The following is a 20,475-nucleotide window of genomic DNA, read 5'->3' as shown; positions in this document are numbered from 1 at the left end:
ATCTCTCATCATCTGAAATTCTGATTACCACATGCATGGTGATTTAAGTATCTGAGTTTTGTTTGCAGATTTAACATATATGATATAGTTTGCATTGTATTTTCATATTCTAAAGTAAATTTACAGTTATGTGTTTTCTGCAAGAAAAAATTAAAATTCGATAAACAGCTAAAAAAACTATCTTCACTTTTCTTGCCAGTGTACATTCAAGTTCTGTGGACTGGAAGTGGAGTTTTCATTTACATAGATTTAATTCTTGTGCTGCCATCCAAATATATACCCATGGTAGCTTTATGAGGTTAGCCTGATGAGGTTAAGTGATTCATATGAATGACAGCAGCAGTGATCATTTGAGTTTTGGAGAATGCATGAAGAAAAGGACCAAAGGAGAACCAAACCGATTGGATGCTTAAAAATTTTAAGGAATGGTAATAGTTGGAGAGATTATTAAGAAATAATCTTGTTTGGAAGACTTGTAGTAGTCAGCCAGTTTCCTCTCAAAAAAGAGCAAAACAATTTGAGACTTGAATTTCTTGTGCAGAGTATAATTTTTAACATTTTTCAGATTAACTCCAAGTTCCACAATCATAACTTTGCTGTCATATAGTGGATACTTAACTGAGCACCTTTATCTAGTCCTGGTTTAAAAGAAACTATTATTCCTCCTACAGTATCCAAAGGTACGAGCAGTAACGGCAACTAGTTTCTTAACTGCTCTTCAAGACTACAGTGATAAAGAAATTGTCCCTGAAAACCACGTAGAGGAAATCACAAATATTTTAGAAGAAACAGAATGGATGGACAACATGGAGGAAGCTAGAAGACAAAGAAATCGTTTGTGTGAGCTGATCGACATTCCCGTTCCTCAGCCGAGGAAAAAATAAGTTCCTGATCACAAAACCTGACCAGCTGTTGTTAATACGTTCCACTTTCTTTCAAGGAACCAAGAGGTGGCTTGTTAACAATTAGTTGGTTTGCATCTGTGCAAGAGAACGCACCCGTCCAGTTAAGCTTGCATTGCTTGCATGCATGAATTACGAGAGCCAACTGGTTGGTTGAAAATGATTGCAGTTTTTAAGTTCCAAATGGTAATAAGAGGATCTTTATATAGGAAATATAAACTAAAATTCTAGTTGTATGACTTTTGCTTTTTAGAATTTATTACTGTTAATCTGTTATGGTGGGAGATTGAAGGCCCAAAATATTATTTTATAGTCTTTACTGATGGATTACTTTTATGTAAATTGACTGTGATATATGTTTTGTAATACTTCAAAACTTTTCCACTAATTTTAATTTCATATTTCAAAGCATTCAGTAGATGGCACTACGATGTTAAGAGAACTTTACACTGACATCTGTTCCTAGTTATAAGTATCAGTTTCAGGAAACATGTCGCAGAGGTTTTTCCTAGGGCTAAAATTACCATTGTATCGTAGTTTCACAGCTGTGGTGCGTGCAAGATATAATGCATTTGTAATCTTCCTATGTGATAAACTTCATGCAAAATAACTGTGATATGCTTCTGATGCAGATATGTAACTAATACACAGTTTCAACTACAAAACTGAAATATGTCACAATGGTATTATCAAAGCTTAGTAAAATCCCCTTTGTTTTGTTTGCACCACATTCAGTTAGCTACACTTTTTTTTTTATATCACTCGACAATAAAACGAAGCTATAAATGCCTTTCATGGATCCATCATAACTGATAAGTCCGTTTTACATTTTAATGTAATCAACTGCATTTAGGTTACAATTTTAAATCTTGAAAAGCCTCAGCATTCTTCAAAGTAAAACTATTTAAACTTTTTTTACTAATAGCAAAAATTTATGTACAGTGGAAGACACTTCATGTGGCTATCGATGTATTGGAGATATGCACATGCAAAAAAAAATGTGACTTCAAAAGGCCAAAATACTTTGCTGATTGTTCTGCTTAGATGGTATCCTAATGATGACACATTTGATTGAGATCTCACTTATCGAGATGGTTCCAGCACATGATGAGAAGAGGAGGAGTCTGTTTGGAGGAGTCTGTTGAAAAAACAAACATTTAGAAGTTGCACATGACCAACCAGTAGCAATGGCCAGAGGGTAATGCCCAAGACATAAGTGAAGATGTAGAATTCAGGCAGAACATCCAAAAGACAAAGAGTGGGAGAACACTCATGATGTCTGGATCCCAGATGTGATAATGTTATTAATTGGAATCAATTGAGTATGCTAGGCCAAATCGCCTGAATGGTTTGTTGGTGCTTAAAGCAAACAAAAAAAGTTTTTGCATCTTGATATATTTCACCTGTTTTTGAATCTCAACTCCTGCAATAACCACAGACCTTGGATGACGGCTGTGAAGTACAAGGAAGAATGAATCCAAACACCCTCATTAATCTCAGTTGAATGAAGGTACAGGGACATCTCAAGAGTCCTGTGTCAGCCCTGGACCTAGCAATATCCACTTGCAGTTGACAACTTTTAAATATTTCCTACATGGGTTAATTATCCAAGATGGAATCCTAGCAGACATCACAAAACTTTACCTCCCATCCAAAGGTATTCTATGCACCCTATAAAATACTAATAATCGTCCGTCAATTGATAAATGAATTGCTTGCTTTAAATTTTATTATTGCACATTTCAATACCTATTCACAGAGGGTCAGAAATGGCTGCTGTGATGTGTGGACAAATGTTTTAGATGATGTGTGGGCAAATGAGTTAGATGCTGCAAGCTGCCTGCACAACATAAGCACTACTGCTTGAAGGAGAATTACTGCTGCTTTGGCCATAGCAATAGTGTTTCTTTCAAGCTTTCATAACCAGTGAGCAAGTTCCTTGGTCTGTGACATTGCCTGCATCAGACACAAGTGTTTCCTCTCACATCCAGTACCTGGACAACTACTGTACTAAGCTTTCCTTCCATTACTAGAGTCATCATTTATATGCTTATGCTCCTAATCCCTTTCTCTAAGACTTCCTTCCAGTTTTTTAAGTGAAATCTTGAAACAAATCACACTCAAGAGGCTATGCTTCTTTCACACTAGTGACCAAAGATGGCTCATTTTCCTGATCAAAGTTCTAGGTCAAATACGAAGGGTAAAATGAATCCTCAGGTTATAAAGCTTCTTCCACAGAGTACCTTTATACTTTGTTAAAGCCTTGGAAAACTCTCTTGAGGCATAATTTGTTTTAATATTTTGTACCTCAGAGGCTATTATGAATTACTAGTCCCATTCCTACCAAAAAAATTGTCCTGGGTATGACTTTAAAACAGTGTTGTAAAAATCTACTAACTCTTTCAAGGAAAACTGATCTATTCAAAAGTATTTTTTAAATTAATATTTTGAGACTTAATACATTAAAATGTCAGCAGAGTTCTTGAAACTACTGGGTATAACATGCACCACTACAGTTTGGAAATAATACATATGTTTAGAATGCTTACTATTATCCTTCTCATTATCACAATGAGACCAAGTGTTTCTAAGAATAAGAGTAAGTGGTATCCAAAACACTGGACATTCTGCGGGCTCTGTGACGTTCAACACACGTGAAGGCTCCACATAAAATTGCCTGCCATGAAAGAAAATGTGATTAAGAAAAGCTAATTGGGCAATCACACTTTACATCTGTCTACTCAGAAAAAACTGTATTGCAATGCATGAACTATATATTTCTTACCAGAGCTCCAGGAAGGATAGCCATTACTGAAGTAGACAATGAAAAACTAATATACTCTGATAAAAACCCAGCCAGTAAAGGACCCAGCACCTCTCTGGAAGAAAAAAATGACATGCCCAGTAACATACAAGGTGGGAGACTTTAAAAATTTGAATCCATTATTCTGAGCTCAATAACAGGCTTATGGACAAAATTACAACTGCTACTGTATTACAATCAAATTACTTTTCAAAAATATTCGCTGGTTTGACACTGACACATATTTTCCAGCATTCTCATACTGAAGCGAGGAAGTAACACATCTTGAAGAAAACCTGTTGGGGATACCTCTTACTGTATGCTAGAGTGACTTCCTGTAGAGACAATTGTTAAAGAAAAGTGTTCAAGCCTTTAAGAAATTCACCTGGGTTTAGCATAGGTTCAGTGCATAGTCAGGATGGCTAGATCCAAAATAAATTGAAGAATAAGGACTTTGATGGAGGAAGTAGCCTCACAATCCCACAACAGTAGCAGATAGTGTTAGGAGGTAAACATATGACCTTTGCCACTATATGAAGGCAAGTAATTATGTGGATTATCAAAGGTGGTAAACTTTGAAAAGGGGAAGGACAAGGATGTGATAACTGAAGGGTATGGGCTTCCCTTCCAAATAATTGTAATTACTGTACTGGAAAAGTAACCTTAAAACAAAAATAATTTGCAAAGGGGAAATTAACAGGCTTAAACAACTGTGTTCCTCCTCAACAAAAGATGAACATTTTAGATGGGAATGCTCCCAAAACAACAGTGTTTCTACCTCAACAATAACTCATCTCTTCTGCAACTATTGTCTCACCTTGCAGTATCATCCAAAATTCCAATGCCCATTTTACAATCACTAAAGAATAACCATTACATACACTTACCCAAGAGAGTAAGATGACGACCACAATCCACCCACCACTGCGTATGTGGCCATGTCCACGTTGCCGTCTCTGTGGAAAAATAATCAGTTCAAAGAAATACAGTAATTAAAAACGCAGAACTTTTAAAACTTCATAGCTAAAGATAAACTTCATAACTAAAGATTCTTCATAACCTGTAAAGGAGTTTCTTGGATAAATGACCACTGATTCAAAATTCTCATTTCTGCTCTCACTTAATCTGTGTTAAAAATTTTTAATGGGGTGGGTAAAATGACAATTTAAGACTGACAATACTTCTTGGAGAGAATGGTTTCTAAGACTTAGCAGTCTCTGTTAGCTGAAAGACTAACAAACATGTTTATCTTGTCTGTGTTGACCTGAATTCTGTTAATAATCAAATATCCATGGGTCAGATAAGTGTGACCAACTTAGACTAGCTGGATTTATAAAAATCTGGCTGTAAAGCCAAGCATTCAGGCAATGACAGACTGATAAACAGATTATTATTATTATGTTCTAATCTTTACTTAGTATGAATATGCAAGAAAATCAAAGGTAAAATGGTGGAAATAACAAGGATTTATTGGGGGTGAAATAAAATTTGCTACAAACTTTTTCATAAAAAAACTTGACCTCAACTCCATTTAGGTTGTTATTCAGAGGCTTTTGAGTAATAATAATAATAATAGTACAATGGAAGACACTACCTGTTAGCTGCTTCTAGAATAGCACCATATGTCGGTACAATGCTCATTGCAGAGGAAAGGCCAAAAAATACAATGGCAATAACATCTGGAATGTAGAGTCTGAAAAGAAAAAGAATTTTCATGTAGAATTAAACATTGTTAGTCTATTAAAATAGATCAATTTTGCTCAGACAAGCCCCCCAGCTAATACTTTTCCTTAAAGCAATATCAGAAGCCTGGTTAAACCACCTACTAACAACAACAATGCTAAATCAGTTTATTACTTGAAATGGAATTCAATGCCCAGAGCAATTTAGACTTTCAGATTTGAAGGGTTGGTCTCTTTAACAGGTCCAGAGAAAATTATAGAAATTCAATGGGACAGAGAACTTAAGACACGACAGCTAAATGGTGTTGATAACTACTGTATTGTTTATACAGATTAATGGAATTTGATCAAAGCCAAATTCAAACTAGAAACTCATCTTCCTCTGTAGACAGTAACATGGATCCGAGGACTCAGCCTTCCAATTTTTCACCAAATGCCATGCCTGAGACTTAACAACAGAGATTATTCAACTTATAAATTTGGATATGGCAATAATACCATAAGTCCTAAGGTCCTTTTCCTTCCCGCTTATTACCTTGCAGCTATTCATTTACATGTCAACTTAAACAAATGCAACACTAGTTATCATTTTGGATCTACAGTACACTTTTCCTTGGATTTATATTCAGTTGTATTTGGGAGGCAGACTGACTTACCACACAGACTTTGTGGTGACAGACTGTTGTCTGAAAATTATAAATGAAAATAAAATTACTTATATTCACTGGGACAACATTTCTTACAAAACATCGGTCCCCTTTACTTCGAATACTGTATATACAAGACAACAGTGAACATTAGACTTACTCATTATGAGATAAATATGGCAGGAGTGGTGAATTACCAAGCAGAACAAGTGCAACTGCCATGATTAATAATCCAGATGACATGAATCCCCAAGGACACTGAAAACGGTCAGTTGCAAGACCCACTAAAGGTGAAGATAATGCGTAGGCAGCAGACATGAGCAAATAAACCAGACCAACTCCTTCTACAGAAACACCTAGCTATGAAAAATTAAAATGTATTACAATGACAAAAGACAAAATACCAATATTTTGGCAACATAAGCTGTTCCTAAAGACTTGTATCTTGTGATTTACAATAATAACAAGACATTTAAAACATTTAAATTAAAATATGTACTCTTCCCTTTATTATTATTTAAATTCTTTACACCCAAGGGGCAGGCATAGATTTTGTTTTTATTCATAATCATAATGTACCATATAGATGACAATTTCTAAGAACTCTGTAACTGGATAGATTTTCAAAAAATTCTTCAAAGGGAAAAGTCTGTGCAACTAATCCTTCCTCATTTGTTGACATTAGACGTCACATAAAGTAACTTTTAACGATTAGGTCACTTACCTTACTCATGTGGGGTTGAAGTATTGGGTAGAGCAGTGATAAACAAGTTGCTGTTACACACAGAATAACAAGCGACAAAATGGCTTCTGTGTGGCACAGCACTCTCAACACAAAGCCTCTCTCATTATGGGGCAGCAAGTCAATTTCTAAGAAAAATAAAATAATAAAGATCACCCAGTGGTGGACCAATGTATATTCATAAATTAAAATTCCGATGGTGCTTTGGTGCACACTATAAATGGCTCTGGAGAAATTACTATTACTGTACTATTGATACCATTACAGTATCAGCATGCACAAATAAGACCATTCCTTTATGCTGGCACTCTTCAAAAAATCTAAATACAGTAAAACTAGTGAAAAAATCTAGAACCATGTGCAGTGTAACAGAATAGTGTTAATCCTAGAAAGCACATAAACACAACTGGCTTAGTACGTCAACGTAAGTAGCTTCAAAGTCACACAGAAAAGAAGCATCACCTTGTGGAACAGTGTTCAAATAATATCTTTCATTGTCGATTGAAGTGGTGTGTCTGGGTCTGTTTCACAGAGACTAATGCCATTTATGATTACTGGATTCCTAGAAAAATGTATTTAACCAAAAACATCACATTTCAATAAATTACAAAAACTGATAACTGACACAGTAACATGGCCCTACTGTACTAGATAATTTCAGTCTCAAATATGCAGCTTTAAGGTTCATACACTGTTGAGAGTTGAAGATTAAACAAGGGCGTCCCTACTGCTACTGCAGTAAGCACAGTACTGACTTCAGCTTCTCTGAAGTTCTGATGAGTAAGATGTCTAAAGAAGAAAACTTGGATATAAATAATGGAAAAATTCAGGCAAATGCACAAGGCACAGTGGATGCTGAAATTAATGCAGCTGACACTGGCCTGTCTAACCCTGTCAAACATGAGTTCCTTTTTAGCTCAAGTGAGTGACCCATCACACACTGTAGCACCCAGCTCCTGTCATTTTCATTGTTATCTGCTGCCTACAAAATCTAGCACTCAGTTTTAAAAATGATATCCTTACTTTTTGAGTTTTTTTATGATAGTTAGGCGAGTTTCCAAGAACTTACAAGCAATTACTCTTGAGCATGCTAAATGTATTAAAGCATATTGTAATATACCAACAGTGAACAGTTCAGTACATCTGAAAAGTAATAAAAAATACTGCCAGCATTAAAAACGGAGGAAAAAAGTGGTACAAATGTAGGAGTAACATTAAGCAACGAAAACTTGCAAAAAATTAAGGACCTTGTCTCTATTTATAAATAATAATAAATTTAACATTTTGATTTATTAGCTGACAGCCATAGACTAAGGCTTCAAAGAGGCCAATTTCATCTAATAACCTCATTAACAACATTAATAGAATCAGCATCAATTTCCATAATTCTTTGCTCATTATCATGAAGCCACACAAAGCAGACAAGTATTAAATGATGAAATTAGCAAAATCATCAAAACATGACAATGATAAAATAAAATTGCCACAAACAACAAGACACAAGACAAATACACCAAACAGTACAACTTCAGTTGGTGCAGGAGACTAAGAACAGCCTTGACATAGTCTTTCAGGTATTACATCAGCCAGGTTCCCCAACCTAACAGCCCATGAGCTACGCCTTTTTTTGATGGGATCTTCATTAGTGCCATTTAGGTTCAAGGGCTACAACTAGGGTTACATATTCGAGTGCTGCGTGAGGTCTATGCGAAAATAACACAACTGAAATAACATACCGTAAGATGGATAAGTAAAATAACTGATGAAAGCGCATAGAACACGAAACCCTCCTAGTCCATAGAATGGAAGACCAAATCCACCGATCTGTAAATCAAGAATAAACCAAAAAATTTTTACTGACCATCCATAATTCCCTGAGTAAAATCTGTATAATTAATGTTACTTAATAATTCGTAAGATTAACAATACTGTACAGTAGTAGATTTACTCAATATAAATATGTTCATGTAAAGTACAAACCCCTACCATACTAAAGCCTAATATTGTAGTTAGGTACAGTATTCATAAAGACCATATGCGATTTACCAAGGTGACAACCTTGTTAACCCCAGTGGTCAAAGAGGTACAGTACATCCAAACTCTCGCCAATCTTCAGTCAAATTGCAAAATCATGATCCTTTAGTATTGTAATGATTCCCTTAATTTCACATTTTCAAGCAGTGCTATTATCACCATCTACATTATTATGACAGCTTTCCCCTTTTATGAGGTTACGCGTGAAGTAAGTTCTCTCCACCCTCTTCTGTCTCGTACATTTTCCACCAGAATTCCCAATTAGTCTAGGTCTTCACCTTGGCCCTTTTTCTATGACTGCCTTGGCCTTTCTACAGGTCTTCAGTCCACTACTTTGGTATCTACAGTACTACATTGCCAAAGAAAAAACTGTTCCTCAATCTTTCCTATCTCTGTCCAAACCATCTCAATTTTTACATCAGCAACACCAATACAGTACTGTAATGTTTTTCTGTACTCATGCACTTTCATGTAAATTATAATACAGCCTTCCCTGATATTATAACTCAAAGAGTTGGTAAAAAAAGATTATTCTCATAAGTTTTAAATATTTAATGTAACTGGAAAACCTGAGAAACTTTATGCTTCTAAGAAGGTTGGCACAAGTGTTAGCAGACAACCATATGGAACATTAATCACTGAAGGACTTATGACTGCATACATCTCAGGCAAATGTTTAAAATCATCAGATACTATATACTGTATACAGTATCTGGATCAAAATGCTTTCCCTCCAAAGGCTAAATGACTTTGTGCCTAACCTGTTAGTTGTGAAAAATACAAACTGATTTAAAATGTCATATTAAAGGAGGATAACAATTACATGGATAAAACAGCATGCAGACTAAAACTGAATAAATTTACAGCTAATTATGTCTAGTTTCAAAGGTGGATGATATAACTATGTACTGCTCTTTAAGAAAAGATTGCAAGAATAGGTTCGAAACACGTGCACGAACTGATGGTTTAGAGAATCACACCAGAAATGCTTCAACCCTTCCTACTATCTCAGCAGTTTTAAAATGTGTTATGTACTTGCAGAGTCAGTCACATTAATGACCAGATATGAAAACTTTAGATGAGTATATACACAATCAGTTTTCCCAAATTTCAGGCATAAACAATCAATAAAAAACTGAAGCTCACTGAATATAGCCAAACTCCAACTGCAGGACCAACACACATCCCAATTCCAACAGCTGTCTCCAGCATTCCATTTACCATGTTCATATCCTCTGAAAAGAAAAACTTTAGTTAACAATGTAGCATTGCATGCTAGTGAAACGGCTCCTAAAAATTTCAAAATCTGAATCATCCAAAATTGTAGTTTCTTCATTTCCAAAAGTAGGTTACTTATTAATAACAGTGTTTTACTGGAATTTTACTTCTTAAACAGTAACAACATTTAATCTGGAAAAAAAAAATTTATTTTCATCTAACTACTGTATTGTAGTTCCACCTATGATGATAGGTGGCACACTGTGTCAAAGAAAATTAACTTTTTTGCAAAAAAAATTTCTTGTTACAATAAATTCCAGTTTCCATTATGCATATGCAAATCTCATACCCTCCCAACAGCTGTCTGGCATACATCAAAGTAAATACTGTATATTCACAGTACCCTTGAATCCTAAAACATTACAGATTACGAATGGTAATATAAACAAATCATCAATATTATTAGGTTGATATTGTAACATACAGGTTATTAGTATTCTTTTAGCACTGTAATGGTTATTGTCATCATTTACAACTGAACTGAACTGAACTGAACTGAACATAGAATTTAGGCCAAAGGCCAAGGACTGGAACTGACGAGGTCATTCAGCGCTGAAACGGAAACTGACATAGAAAGGTTTGAAAGATGTAACAAGAGGAAACCTCAAAGCAGTTGCACTATGAATCGACTGTTGGATGAAGATAGAAAGTAGATGGACGAAAGAGAATATGAAAGGAGGTACAGTAAAAGGAATGAAAAGGGACAGCAGCTAGGGCCAAAGGTACGCTGCAAAGAACCTTAAGTGATGCCTACAGTGCACCACATGAGGTGCACTGACTGCGCTAACCCCCTATGGGGATCATTTACGCTAGTACTATTAATTCAAGGGTAATCTCGAAGCAATTCCATAGTGCTGCCTTTTGAAGAGGGCTCTGATATGTACAACCCTTATAAAATTAATGTACATTGATTTGTCCAGTGTGCTTGGACTCATTTCAACAACAGAAATCTAAAATTACCAACAGATAGTGATTTTACACTTACGAAAATCTACTCATGTATATACCAGTGCTTTCCACTCTAAGGACTTACATTTACTGGAGTCAAGGTATCAACCATGGTTACAAGACAAAACCAAATTTTAGTCCCCTTACAATCATACAATTTAAGTTTGCTTCTTTGAGAAATAATTTAAAAATATGAAATACTATACTGTATTTCTTCGTGTGGTTTACAGTGCATACTCCCTATACAGTATCATCAAGTAAGAACCATGCTTCATATCTACGATTTGTCCTTAATGTTACCAAAAAAGGCAAGACTCACCAGGAAATAATACTGGAACCACAGCATATATAACTGTCAAGAAAGCAGCTGTGCCAAGGGCTGTAATTATTCGCAGAGTAATGGTTATTACCACGAAAACCTCTGGGGACCGTACCCAGTATGTCATCCTGAAATGATGATGCATTCTATAGCAGTCTTGGTCATTAATAATGAAAAAAAAGTTCATTATCTTAGCACAAAAACAATAACTACAGCTAACATGTTTAAAGTACTCAATACTCCTCCAATGGTAATTTAATTTTGTCATATTTTTTCCTACACACAATTTTAAATTAATGTAGTTTGAGACTTCTTAGTCCCAAGAGCACAGGCCTGACCCTTTATTTGGTGGGTTTTTAGCCAAGTCTACTGAACTCTTTGAGACTGGGTGATGAAAAGCAGGACTTGCAAAATAAGCACTGGCAGCAAGGTCTTACGACACTACCTACTATCAGGAATGTAATTTTTCTGACTTTACCAAGAAAAAAAAGCACTTGTCTACCATGGGCCACTATGTCTTGAAATGAAAGGTATGGCAAATGGTCCTTAAGCAATCAGCTACATGCTCAGGCTGCTGGGTCTTGTTATGAAGTCTAGAAAAATGAAAGAACTATTAGCTATCATTTTCTAATATATGTGGTCCTGAGGCAATAATTTAGGCAGTGCTTGGATCCTGAGCCAAAAACTCAACTGCTTCCAGTTGCTTACAACCCGTCTTAAAATTGTTGTACACAAAAAAATTTCCTACATGAGGGACTCTACAAAAAACTTCCCTCTTTTATGACCAGAAATAATTAAGCTATACCGGAGGCCAAGTCTCTTAAGACTGCTCAACTACTACTGCAGCATTTCCCTTGTCACTATTTCATAATTCCATTAAGACATCTCTCCTCTGAAAACTGTCACTTGCATTTATTCTAATACTATTGTTTCCATTACAGCCTACTGACCTAACATCGCATTCATCGTTTCTATCAGTATAATTTTACTCTTCCACTGTACTGTACATATAATTATACTGTATGCAAAAATGGGATACTAAGCCTAAGGAAAGCTTATGAGATTAAGAGCGTATATTCAATACTGCTATTTCACCTGGTCATTAACATGACTCCACCTTATTGGTCCAAACTTCATGTTTCACAACTGAGAGGGAATATTAGACCCTCAAAATTTTGTGACCAAAGGTGGTCCTTCACTATAAGTAATGTCATTTCCACTAAAATACCTACAGGTCTGTTCCTTCTTGCCTCCTTCATGCCAGTGTGTGCAACTCCTATTTTTATCCAAAGGTTGATAAATACTTGTTAATTTAAAAGTAACTTCTTTATGATTCTGCTAAAATTCACTAGAACAATTACATTTAAAGTACACACTGCTTCAGAAAGTCTTCACATACTTACCCAAAGAAAATGTCAAACACTCCCGCAATCATGATCCCTACTAAGTAGACTTTACGGGAATTCATCAAAGGTAACTAAAATGGAAATTAGATATTTTTAAAGTTCTGTTCTCATTTATCAAAAATTCATATTTACAATAGTGTTCCATAGTCTTAACCATGACTTGCTATGAACTGTTAAAGTAGTCCCTTAAATACTTACAAATTTCCCAATTACTGGAGATGCTATGAAAATTACAAAAGCATAAACACTGAAAACTACTCCATCAAATGTAGTGCCTAAATTCAAACTTCGGGCCTGGAATATAAAGAGATAAAAATGATCTAATACAGAACCTGAAAAATGCAATACAGGTATACTGGATATTATTCCACGCGAAAACCTACATATTTCATTAAAATTTGACTATAGCATGCAGACTAAAGGTAAAATCAGAAAAAGGTTATGAAGGAAATTACAAATGAAATCAATTAACCTATGTCTTAATTAGAATAACCTGGTCATTCAAAAATTACAACAGAGAGGGCTGAATCATGTGATGATGACCAACATACAATACCAGTCACACTAGTTCTCGAGGTAGTACTTGCAATGATGATTACCAAAAGATATTCTTAAATAGTTCGTAACAAAGACAAGACAAGTTGCGACTCACTGTCCTGTTCGTGCTCCTAAGTCATTTCAAAGTCAGTCAAAGTAGCATACTGTCTTCAGGAAGCAATAAAAGTATGTCGAAGCTAACATAAGCAGATATGTGTAATTCTACATTATACTTAGATGACTTCTGTCCAAAGGAAATGGTTTTACAAATGAACTGAAACCAAGGAAGTATTCTCTCCAAGCAAAAGTGGTGTAACAGCTGGTACTGTATTCCAGGATACACATGCCTCCAGTGCCAAACACAGGAGGGATAAATCACTGTCACTGTCACAATTTGTTCCACAAAGAATGCATCAAGGGTTTTATAAAGGACACCTCAAGGAAAAACATACCAAGGTATTGCGATAACAGCAAGTGCCCACTCTAGGAATGCAGAGGCCCACACCTTGTAAGCCTTGATCCAGAGTGTAGCTTGGAAAATGACTTGTCACAGTCAATAAGAAACAAAGTTCTTAAACACCAACCAATCCTGATGACTCATTTACAGGAACAAGAGAGACTGAGGATTTCTTTAACTGACAACAAGACATAAGAGCCTTTATGGGATTTTCTTTTCAGCAGAAGGAAGCACAACTGAGACAGCAGAGGAATCAAACAAAGACCTGTCCCTGATAAACTACAGAGCACAGGTTACGAACTCCAGAGCAAACAAGACAGTGACCAAAGACCAGCAGCTTGAATGTGATACTTCTCCTGAAAGGTTGTGGAGCTCACTGTCATGATTTCAGGTGGCTAAGATGATAAAAAAACAGTCTTGAGCATCGAATCTTAAAAGAGCCAAACAGAAGCTTGTATGGAGACTTAAAACTTAGCAGCACCAAGATCAAGTCCCAATTTGGAGGTTTCACTGAAACTTGAGGTATGGTTGGAAATGTTGTTGTCATTTCCTAAGTCTAAGCTGAATGCAGACTAGCAATAACTCTAGTGGAGGAGAACCCTATTTGTCACACCAATTCATGAGTTCAGCCCACTTTGCCTAGTAAAGGGCTGTGGCAGAGGATCTGCAGGGAGTAGTGGTAGGATCTACAGCAACATCCAGCAAGCCTTTCACTGAGACTGTGAAAAATTAAGCAGTGATGTTAGGAAATTATGAGTCAAGAAAATTAAAATGGCAGCAGGAGCAGAACCTTTCCTAGCAGAGACTATGAGGCATCAGAATGTTTACCCATCCTTATATTAATAACTGCACCAAAATTTTAATGAATAACCATCATCCACTGTACCTTTTTGTTTCCCTTAGAACTAGTCAGTTACTCAGGTAACTTGGCCTCAGTATTTTAAACCATCTGCTCAGTCATAAATATGCTACACTTTGGCGCACACATTTCATCATCACAACATTTTTCATCAAATTTGGAATCAATAAAGTGTAAGAAGCCTTAAACATGCACCCTAGACTTCTAATTTTTTGGGCATAAGCCTAAGAATTGTACAAACACCTTGATCTAAAAACCCTCTAAGTACACTGTGGATCCTAATATGTATTGTATTACTGATCTCAGAATTATTTGAAAAATATTGTACTATAAAAATCTGTCACTACAGAGGCAACGAATAATGCTGTGAACTAAATAGTGTTACAACATACTGTACACTAATACAAACCTGCTTTGGAAAAAATGGAGCTAACACAGACATTGAGGCAAAGGACGAAAAGTCTATCAGTAGCATTGAAGCCAGGGTTAACAGCTGTTTCCTGCTGAAACCACCAGCCCTATTGGTTGCATCATGTGGTAAGACATTGGAAGGAATTGCACTGCATACAAAAGTTGATCCTGACCTGAAAAAATTAAATCTATTTGTCCAAACGTTAACACCTCAAACAAACAATTAATTTAATGTATAATGTATGATGAAATCCTTATTAGAAGTACCAAATTAAGCTGATTAAATACTTTTGTTACTTTCAGAATTACATTTACTCAAATTATCCATAAAACACATTTCTCGCAATTTATACAGAGACCAAATTTTTAAATAATCAAAACTGCTGACATGCTTAAGGAAGAACAATTCAGTCCCCATGTTACCCAAAGGTTTGAGAACTCAACAAATAACCCTCCTGTAGAACATCTCCATCTGCACTGAAGTACAGTATACACCTATAGGAAAGAGGCAAATGGCACTATGGAAGTTGAAGGCATACCTGGTGAATAGGCATCACATGTATACATTATAAAATAAATTCTGTGCATAGAAAGGGAAACTGATTCAAGGTGTTTCACTCCTAAAACTGTAGGAGTTAATAATTCTCTGAGCAAAATACCTCTTTTGGGAGAACATTCCAATTTGGGGAATAAGAAGTTAGCTTACTCCCAAAAAAAGAAGGGACCCAAAAACACAGTAAAGCCACCTCATCTGGAATATTCTATGACTTCTGAGCCAGCTCCTTTAGAATTAAACTTAGTGAAAGGAAACAGATCATAACAAGATGACTGGGCCAGACAGAAAGCTTACCAGGATATTAAAATCTATGTTCTAAGTTTCTTGCTTTCTCAACCACTTTCATATACCAGGTACACTGCTCCAGTTTCATTTCTTTTAGGGTATAATCTGATGAGGAAACTGTCTTCTGCCCTGATGCTGTTGGAAACTGTACCAAAAATCATTCTCTAGTATAAGCTTAATTGATAATTGAAATTTACAGTTTTAATTAACGTTAACAACATGCTTACCTGACGGATTTCCCTAAAAGAGCTGACCTTTCACTTAATGAAGGATGCAAACCGAAGGAACTATGATGCCACGAGTGAGACGAACGTCCTGCTGAAGTATGATGGGAAGAAAGGGGATGGAGGGGCAAGATGCGCTGGAGAAGTTACACAATTGCCCATGCTAGGAACCGAATCCTTTGGTACCGACCCATCTGGTATTGCAGAATAGGCTGGTATTTGGCCAAAATAGGAAAACGTGGTAGTGGGAACAGGAGAAATGTTAACAGGGCTGGAGCCATGACCATTTTGTGGGTAATGTATAGACTGAGTTGTGTGAGGACTTTGACCGTTCTGAAGTGCTTCTTGCTCCTTCTGAGGTGCTTCAGTACTAACCGCTGCATCATCATCACATATTTCAGTACTGTGTGTAAGATTAGCATAATCAACATCTCGATGCACTGACATTGTCCTTTGCTTCCCTGGAGCAGTCTCAAATAGCTGAAACTGAAATAAGCTAAGTTTTTACATTGAACAATTAACATAAAATTAAGTACACAATCAGTGTGAGTACAGCATAAGCAACAATACAGGTTTTACATAAATGAATCCTCTGATCAATGTACAGTAGGGATGCAATTTTTTAAACTTCTCTGATAAAACATTCCAGTCTTATTAGGGTATATAGACATGAAATTTGGAATTTTATATGTAGCCAAGGGGCATGATGGGTGGGCTACATTTAATGAACATGCTTAACCTCTTGAACTGCCCTATCATCAAGATGGGAGCTCACTAATTACTGGACATACTTTAGAGGTCAAGTCAAACATATAGGTGAACAAAAAATTCATTCCAATCTAAGAATTTCTACATTAGCCCCAAGCCCTGCAATTCAGGGACTCTTCAGTGTTTGCTTATTTTAAACATTTCAAGCATCAAAATTCCCTCACACCTACTTTTATTATATTCTGTAAACCTAAGCACCTCCTGTTAAATGACTTCCATTAGTATACCATTCAATCCCACACATCTTCCAAAGCATCCATATGGCTACACCCCTATAGGAGGATACCATTTACACTATCCCTTGCATGATACATTGTACAAATGATCCTCATGGTGCTTTGCTGCATTTTAACCCCTGCCCCCAGCTTGTACCAAGTGAGTTGGTAGAAAGTAAATAATTTCCTTTGGTTGCTTCTGTAATTGTATTCATCTAAACTTTTTTCAACTATAATCCATTTCCTGCTCCTTTCTATACTGTCTTATCACTGTAATCTAATCTCACTTTAGTCCCATCTCTTCCTTGAATATGTTTCATATACTGTATTTTATCTCTTCAAAGAATGGTTTTCCAGTTGTTTTTGGCAGCATTCTCAATTGGCCCCTTTGTCATGTCAATACCCTCTGTTGCCTCCAGGGAGGTACCACTTACAATATGCTTAGATGGCACACTGTAGACGGGCACTTTGTCTTTTCTACTTCACCTAAGCCCCATGCATCACTCACTACTTTTACTTTCATTCATCCCCTCCCCCCTTCCATTTCTTTTTATGAGGTTTTCCAACTAATGTAACTTTTACCTTGCTCCAATTTTGGCCTCACACAAGAACAAATCTATGGGCATACCCTATTAGGGTATAAATATGGGATCCACTGGTTCTATTATTTCAGGCTCTTTTGCATTCACTTTACTGTTTTCAAAATACCGTACTGCCTCCATTGTTCATGATTAGCTTACTTCCTACTCACATTTTATCATCCAGTTTCATCAATTATACACTATAAAGTACTCTTGTCTTTTGACATCTACCAGCCACTATTGTCAGTGCATTAGGTCCAAGTTTTTGGGACTAAAATAATACTGCAGCCTTATTGGCCCTTTGTTGGATGCACTGGCTTTTGGTGGCATAGGGCATCTTCCCAAGAAATTATTAATGTTTTTGCCCCATTTATAGCTTAGAGCAGCCAAGAATAATATTCTATCACATGTCTAACCACTCAAACTTGATGATACATCACCTTCTTGGTATTGGGGAACAACCACCTTCATTCTCCCAAACACAAGATAAGCAAGAACTTAGCGAAGTGAGTTTTGGTAGGAAGCTGTGCCCCTGCTTTGGTTAGATTATAACCCCTTTAGTGTTCTGGCCACACTTTTCCTGCCAGGTTAAGCAAGGATCGGGATCATCCAAAGGAGGGGCAAAGAACCCCATTCTTTGAAAGTATCCATTTTTATTAGGCTACCAGTCTCTCTCTCTCTCTCTCTCTCTCTCTCTCTCTCTCTCTCTCTCTCTCTCTCTCTCTCTCTCTCTCTCTCTCTCAATATGACTGACACATCCGAATCTTACAGGTTATTCTCCTACTTTTTTTTTTTTTACTCAAACAGGCCTCAAAATTGTTACACCCATGGTTAAGGGAAAAGCAATGACTATTTTCCCTAAACACAAGGCTTAACCTATGAGTAATTCAAACTCATTACTGACAGATAACAATATATGCTCTACGTCTCTTCAAACAAACATAGGTAGGCCTATGCTCTAAGCCTCTCATGTGTTGTTAATTTGTAATACCATTACAACATAGGCCTAATCTTTATCTCCCAACACCGCCACATGAGCTAATCGGAAGAATCTACAAAGGATCATGTAAGTTTGCGTACCTGCACCCATAAGTTCCAATTACTATAAATTTTCTTTCACTGTCGGACTTTCTAAACAAATCTTAAGAGATTTCACCAAAATGGCCACAATTGTTGACAAGGCAAGCAGCTGTTTATTTTGGCCACATTACGGGTGTATGATAACTGTGTGAAATGGAAAGTGCAAACACACCCTGTTTTTAAGATCCTTGTCCTGCGCTTCCACTTCCCTGTGCTCCTGCAATCAATTCCAGCTGAAAGTGGGGTTCCCAGAAATAAAGAAAGCTGTTATCACGAGGCTAGTTTCGAGGAATTGAATGTCCAGTCAAATAAGAAAAGGGAATAATAGGTTTTTCAAAATAAAGTGCCACTTCTGACAAAAGTAGTCAGGTATCAGAGATAGCCATGAGAAATATACAGTGCTTGAGGTCTGTAATAATAATGTTAGATGCTTTAGCAGTCACTTGAAGTAGACAAAACTGACTCACCTACAAGGTTTGAGTGCATACTTATGAGAAAGAACGATTCAAAGTCCAACAAGGCAAATAGCCTACCCAACAGGTCCTTTTGTGGATACCTATTTTAGGTACAAAAATTTTAATTTATTTATTTGTTCATTTAAATTCTTTTTTTGGCATTAAGTTTCGTAGGTTGCTGTCAGTCAATCAAGATTACCCTCAGAACTAAGATGATGCTTTTGAACAAAAGAGACTGTATAAGAAACTAAATACAAAATCATATCTCTTAAACATTTTACTTGAAAACTACCGTTTATTAGCTAGTTAATCCATGAAACCGAAGGTAACCATGGTGACGGTAGAATTGAAGTGGTTAATCTAAATACAGCAAAGTCGACATTTATCCATACTGCTCTGACGGCTCAATGGTCTTAGGCACTCCATTTTCGTTATTTCCCAACCAGGCGGCAGTTCGAATCCCACTGGTGATGAAGCATTTATCACATTAATTCTCCATGACTGTATGTTATTCCCGAGTTATAGTGACTGATATTAAACAGAAATTTATATATACCTGTAAATGTAAAAATGTCCCAGTCTATATATATATATATATATATATATATATATATATATGTGTGTGTGTGTGTGTGTGTGTGTGTGTGGAGTAAATGTAATGACTGATGGGAAGGTATGAGAAGTGAGTCACAGTATAGGAATGGATGAACAGGGAGAACATATGTGCTTATACTGTACAAGAGATTTGAACTACAAAAGAAGTATCTCTGAAAAGACAAAATTAGAATGACTGAAGTGATTTTTGGACCAACTTTATTGAATGCTGTTGAAATGGAGAGTGTACTTAGTATATGTGAAGCGAGAAAGATTTAAAGTTGTGCGAAATGCAGAGGTGCTTTTTTTTTTATAAACAGAGAATGGAGAACCCGCAAGCTGGTAAAAGTGTGTATATTATTATTTGGATGATTTGGGGAGAAGGAGAAGGTGACCAGAGAGCTGTTGGCTTGATGCAATGGAATTTGCAATTTCACATTTAGAAAAGACAACATCAGCAATCGGGAATTTAAGTAAATAACGATTCAACCTCTGACGAAGACCAAAATGCTATTGTTAATCATGCGAAAGAATGATGAAGACTGGCATTACGCAAGGAAAAGGGAAACATTAAAAAGTGAGGCACAGCAGTTTTGAATCGGTTTTCCGATTTGTGATATGCTTTAAGCATCTCGATGTTTAAACATTTCGATGTTTTCGAAAACAAATGTGTTCCGTGGAAAAACTGAAAA

General features: G+C 36.3%; 2 protein-coding genes across 5 annotated transcripts in view; one reads left to right on the top strand and one right to left on the bottom strand.

The window, feature by feature from the left end:
- TBCD (tubulin folding cofactor D) overlaps positions 1–1,688 on the top strand; it is a 28,807-nt gene extending 27,119 nt beyond the window's left edge. For both annotated transcript variants that reach the window (XM_067114493.1, XM_067114494.1), the window contains exon 22: positions 672–1,688. In XM_067114493.1, the coding sequence (XP_066970594.1) occupies positions 672–884 (213 nt within the window). In that variant the 3' untranslated portion in view covers positions 885–1,688. The remainder of the gene's footprint in view (positions 1–671) is intronic.
- Positions 1,689–1,902: 214 nt separating this feature from the next.
- On the bottom strand, positions 1,903–19,243 carry LOC136844991 (MFS-type transporter SLC18B1-like). 3 transcript variants are annotated; one of them, XM_067114495.1, is made up of 15 exons: positions 18,735–18,976; positions 16,094–16,576; positions 15,024–15,198; positions 12,960–13,055; positions 12,759–12,832; positions 11,356–11,483; positions 9,957–10,045; positions 8,513–8,600; positions 6,759–6,904; positions 6,195–6,394; positions 5,300–5,398; positions 4,593–4,661; positions 3,688–3,781; positions 3,452–3,579; positions 1,903–2,040 (listed from the first exon to the last, which is right to left on the bottom strand). In XM_067114495.1, exons 3-14 carry the CDS (start codon positions 15,087–15,089, stop codon positions 3,490–3,492), a joined length of 1,239 nt encoding a protein of 412 aa, XP_066970596.1. In that variant the 5' UTR covers positions 15,090–15,198; positions 16,094–16,576; positions 18,735–18,976; the 3' UTR covers positions 1,903–2,040; positions 3,452–3,489. The 3 variants fall into 3 exon arrangements, with proteins under 3 accessions (XP_066970596.1, XP_066970597.1, XP_066970598.1); XM_067114496.1 differs by lacking the exons at positions 1,903–2,040; positions 18,735–18,976 and adding an exon at positions 19,202–19,243 and having other exon boundaries at positions 3,329–3,579; XM_067114497.1 differs by lacking the exon at positions 1,903–2,040 and having other exon boundaries at positions 3,329–3,579; positions 18,907–19,216.
- Positions 19,244–20,475: the final 1,232 nt, after the last annotated feature.

Source organism: Macrobrachium rosenbergii, chromosome 13, assembly GCF_040412425.1.
Source record: "Macrobrachium rosenbergii isolate ZJJX-2024 chromosome 13, ASM4041242v1, whole genome shotgun sequence".
In the NCBI taxonomy this organism is placed as follows: Eukaryota; Metazoa; Arthropoda; class Malacostraca; order Decapoda; family Palaemonidae; genus Macrobrachium; species Macrobrachium rosenbergii.
This window is presented reverse-complemented; position numbering and strand designations above follow the sequence as displayed.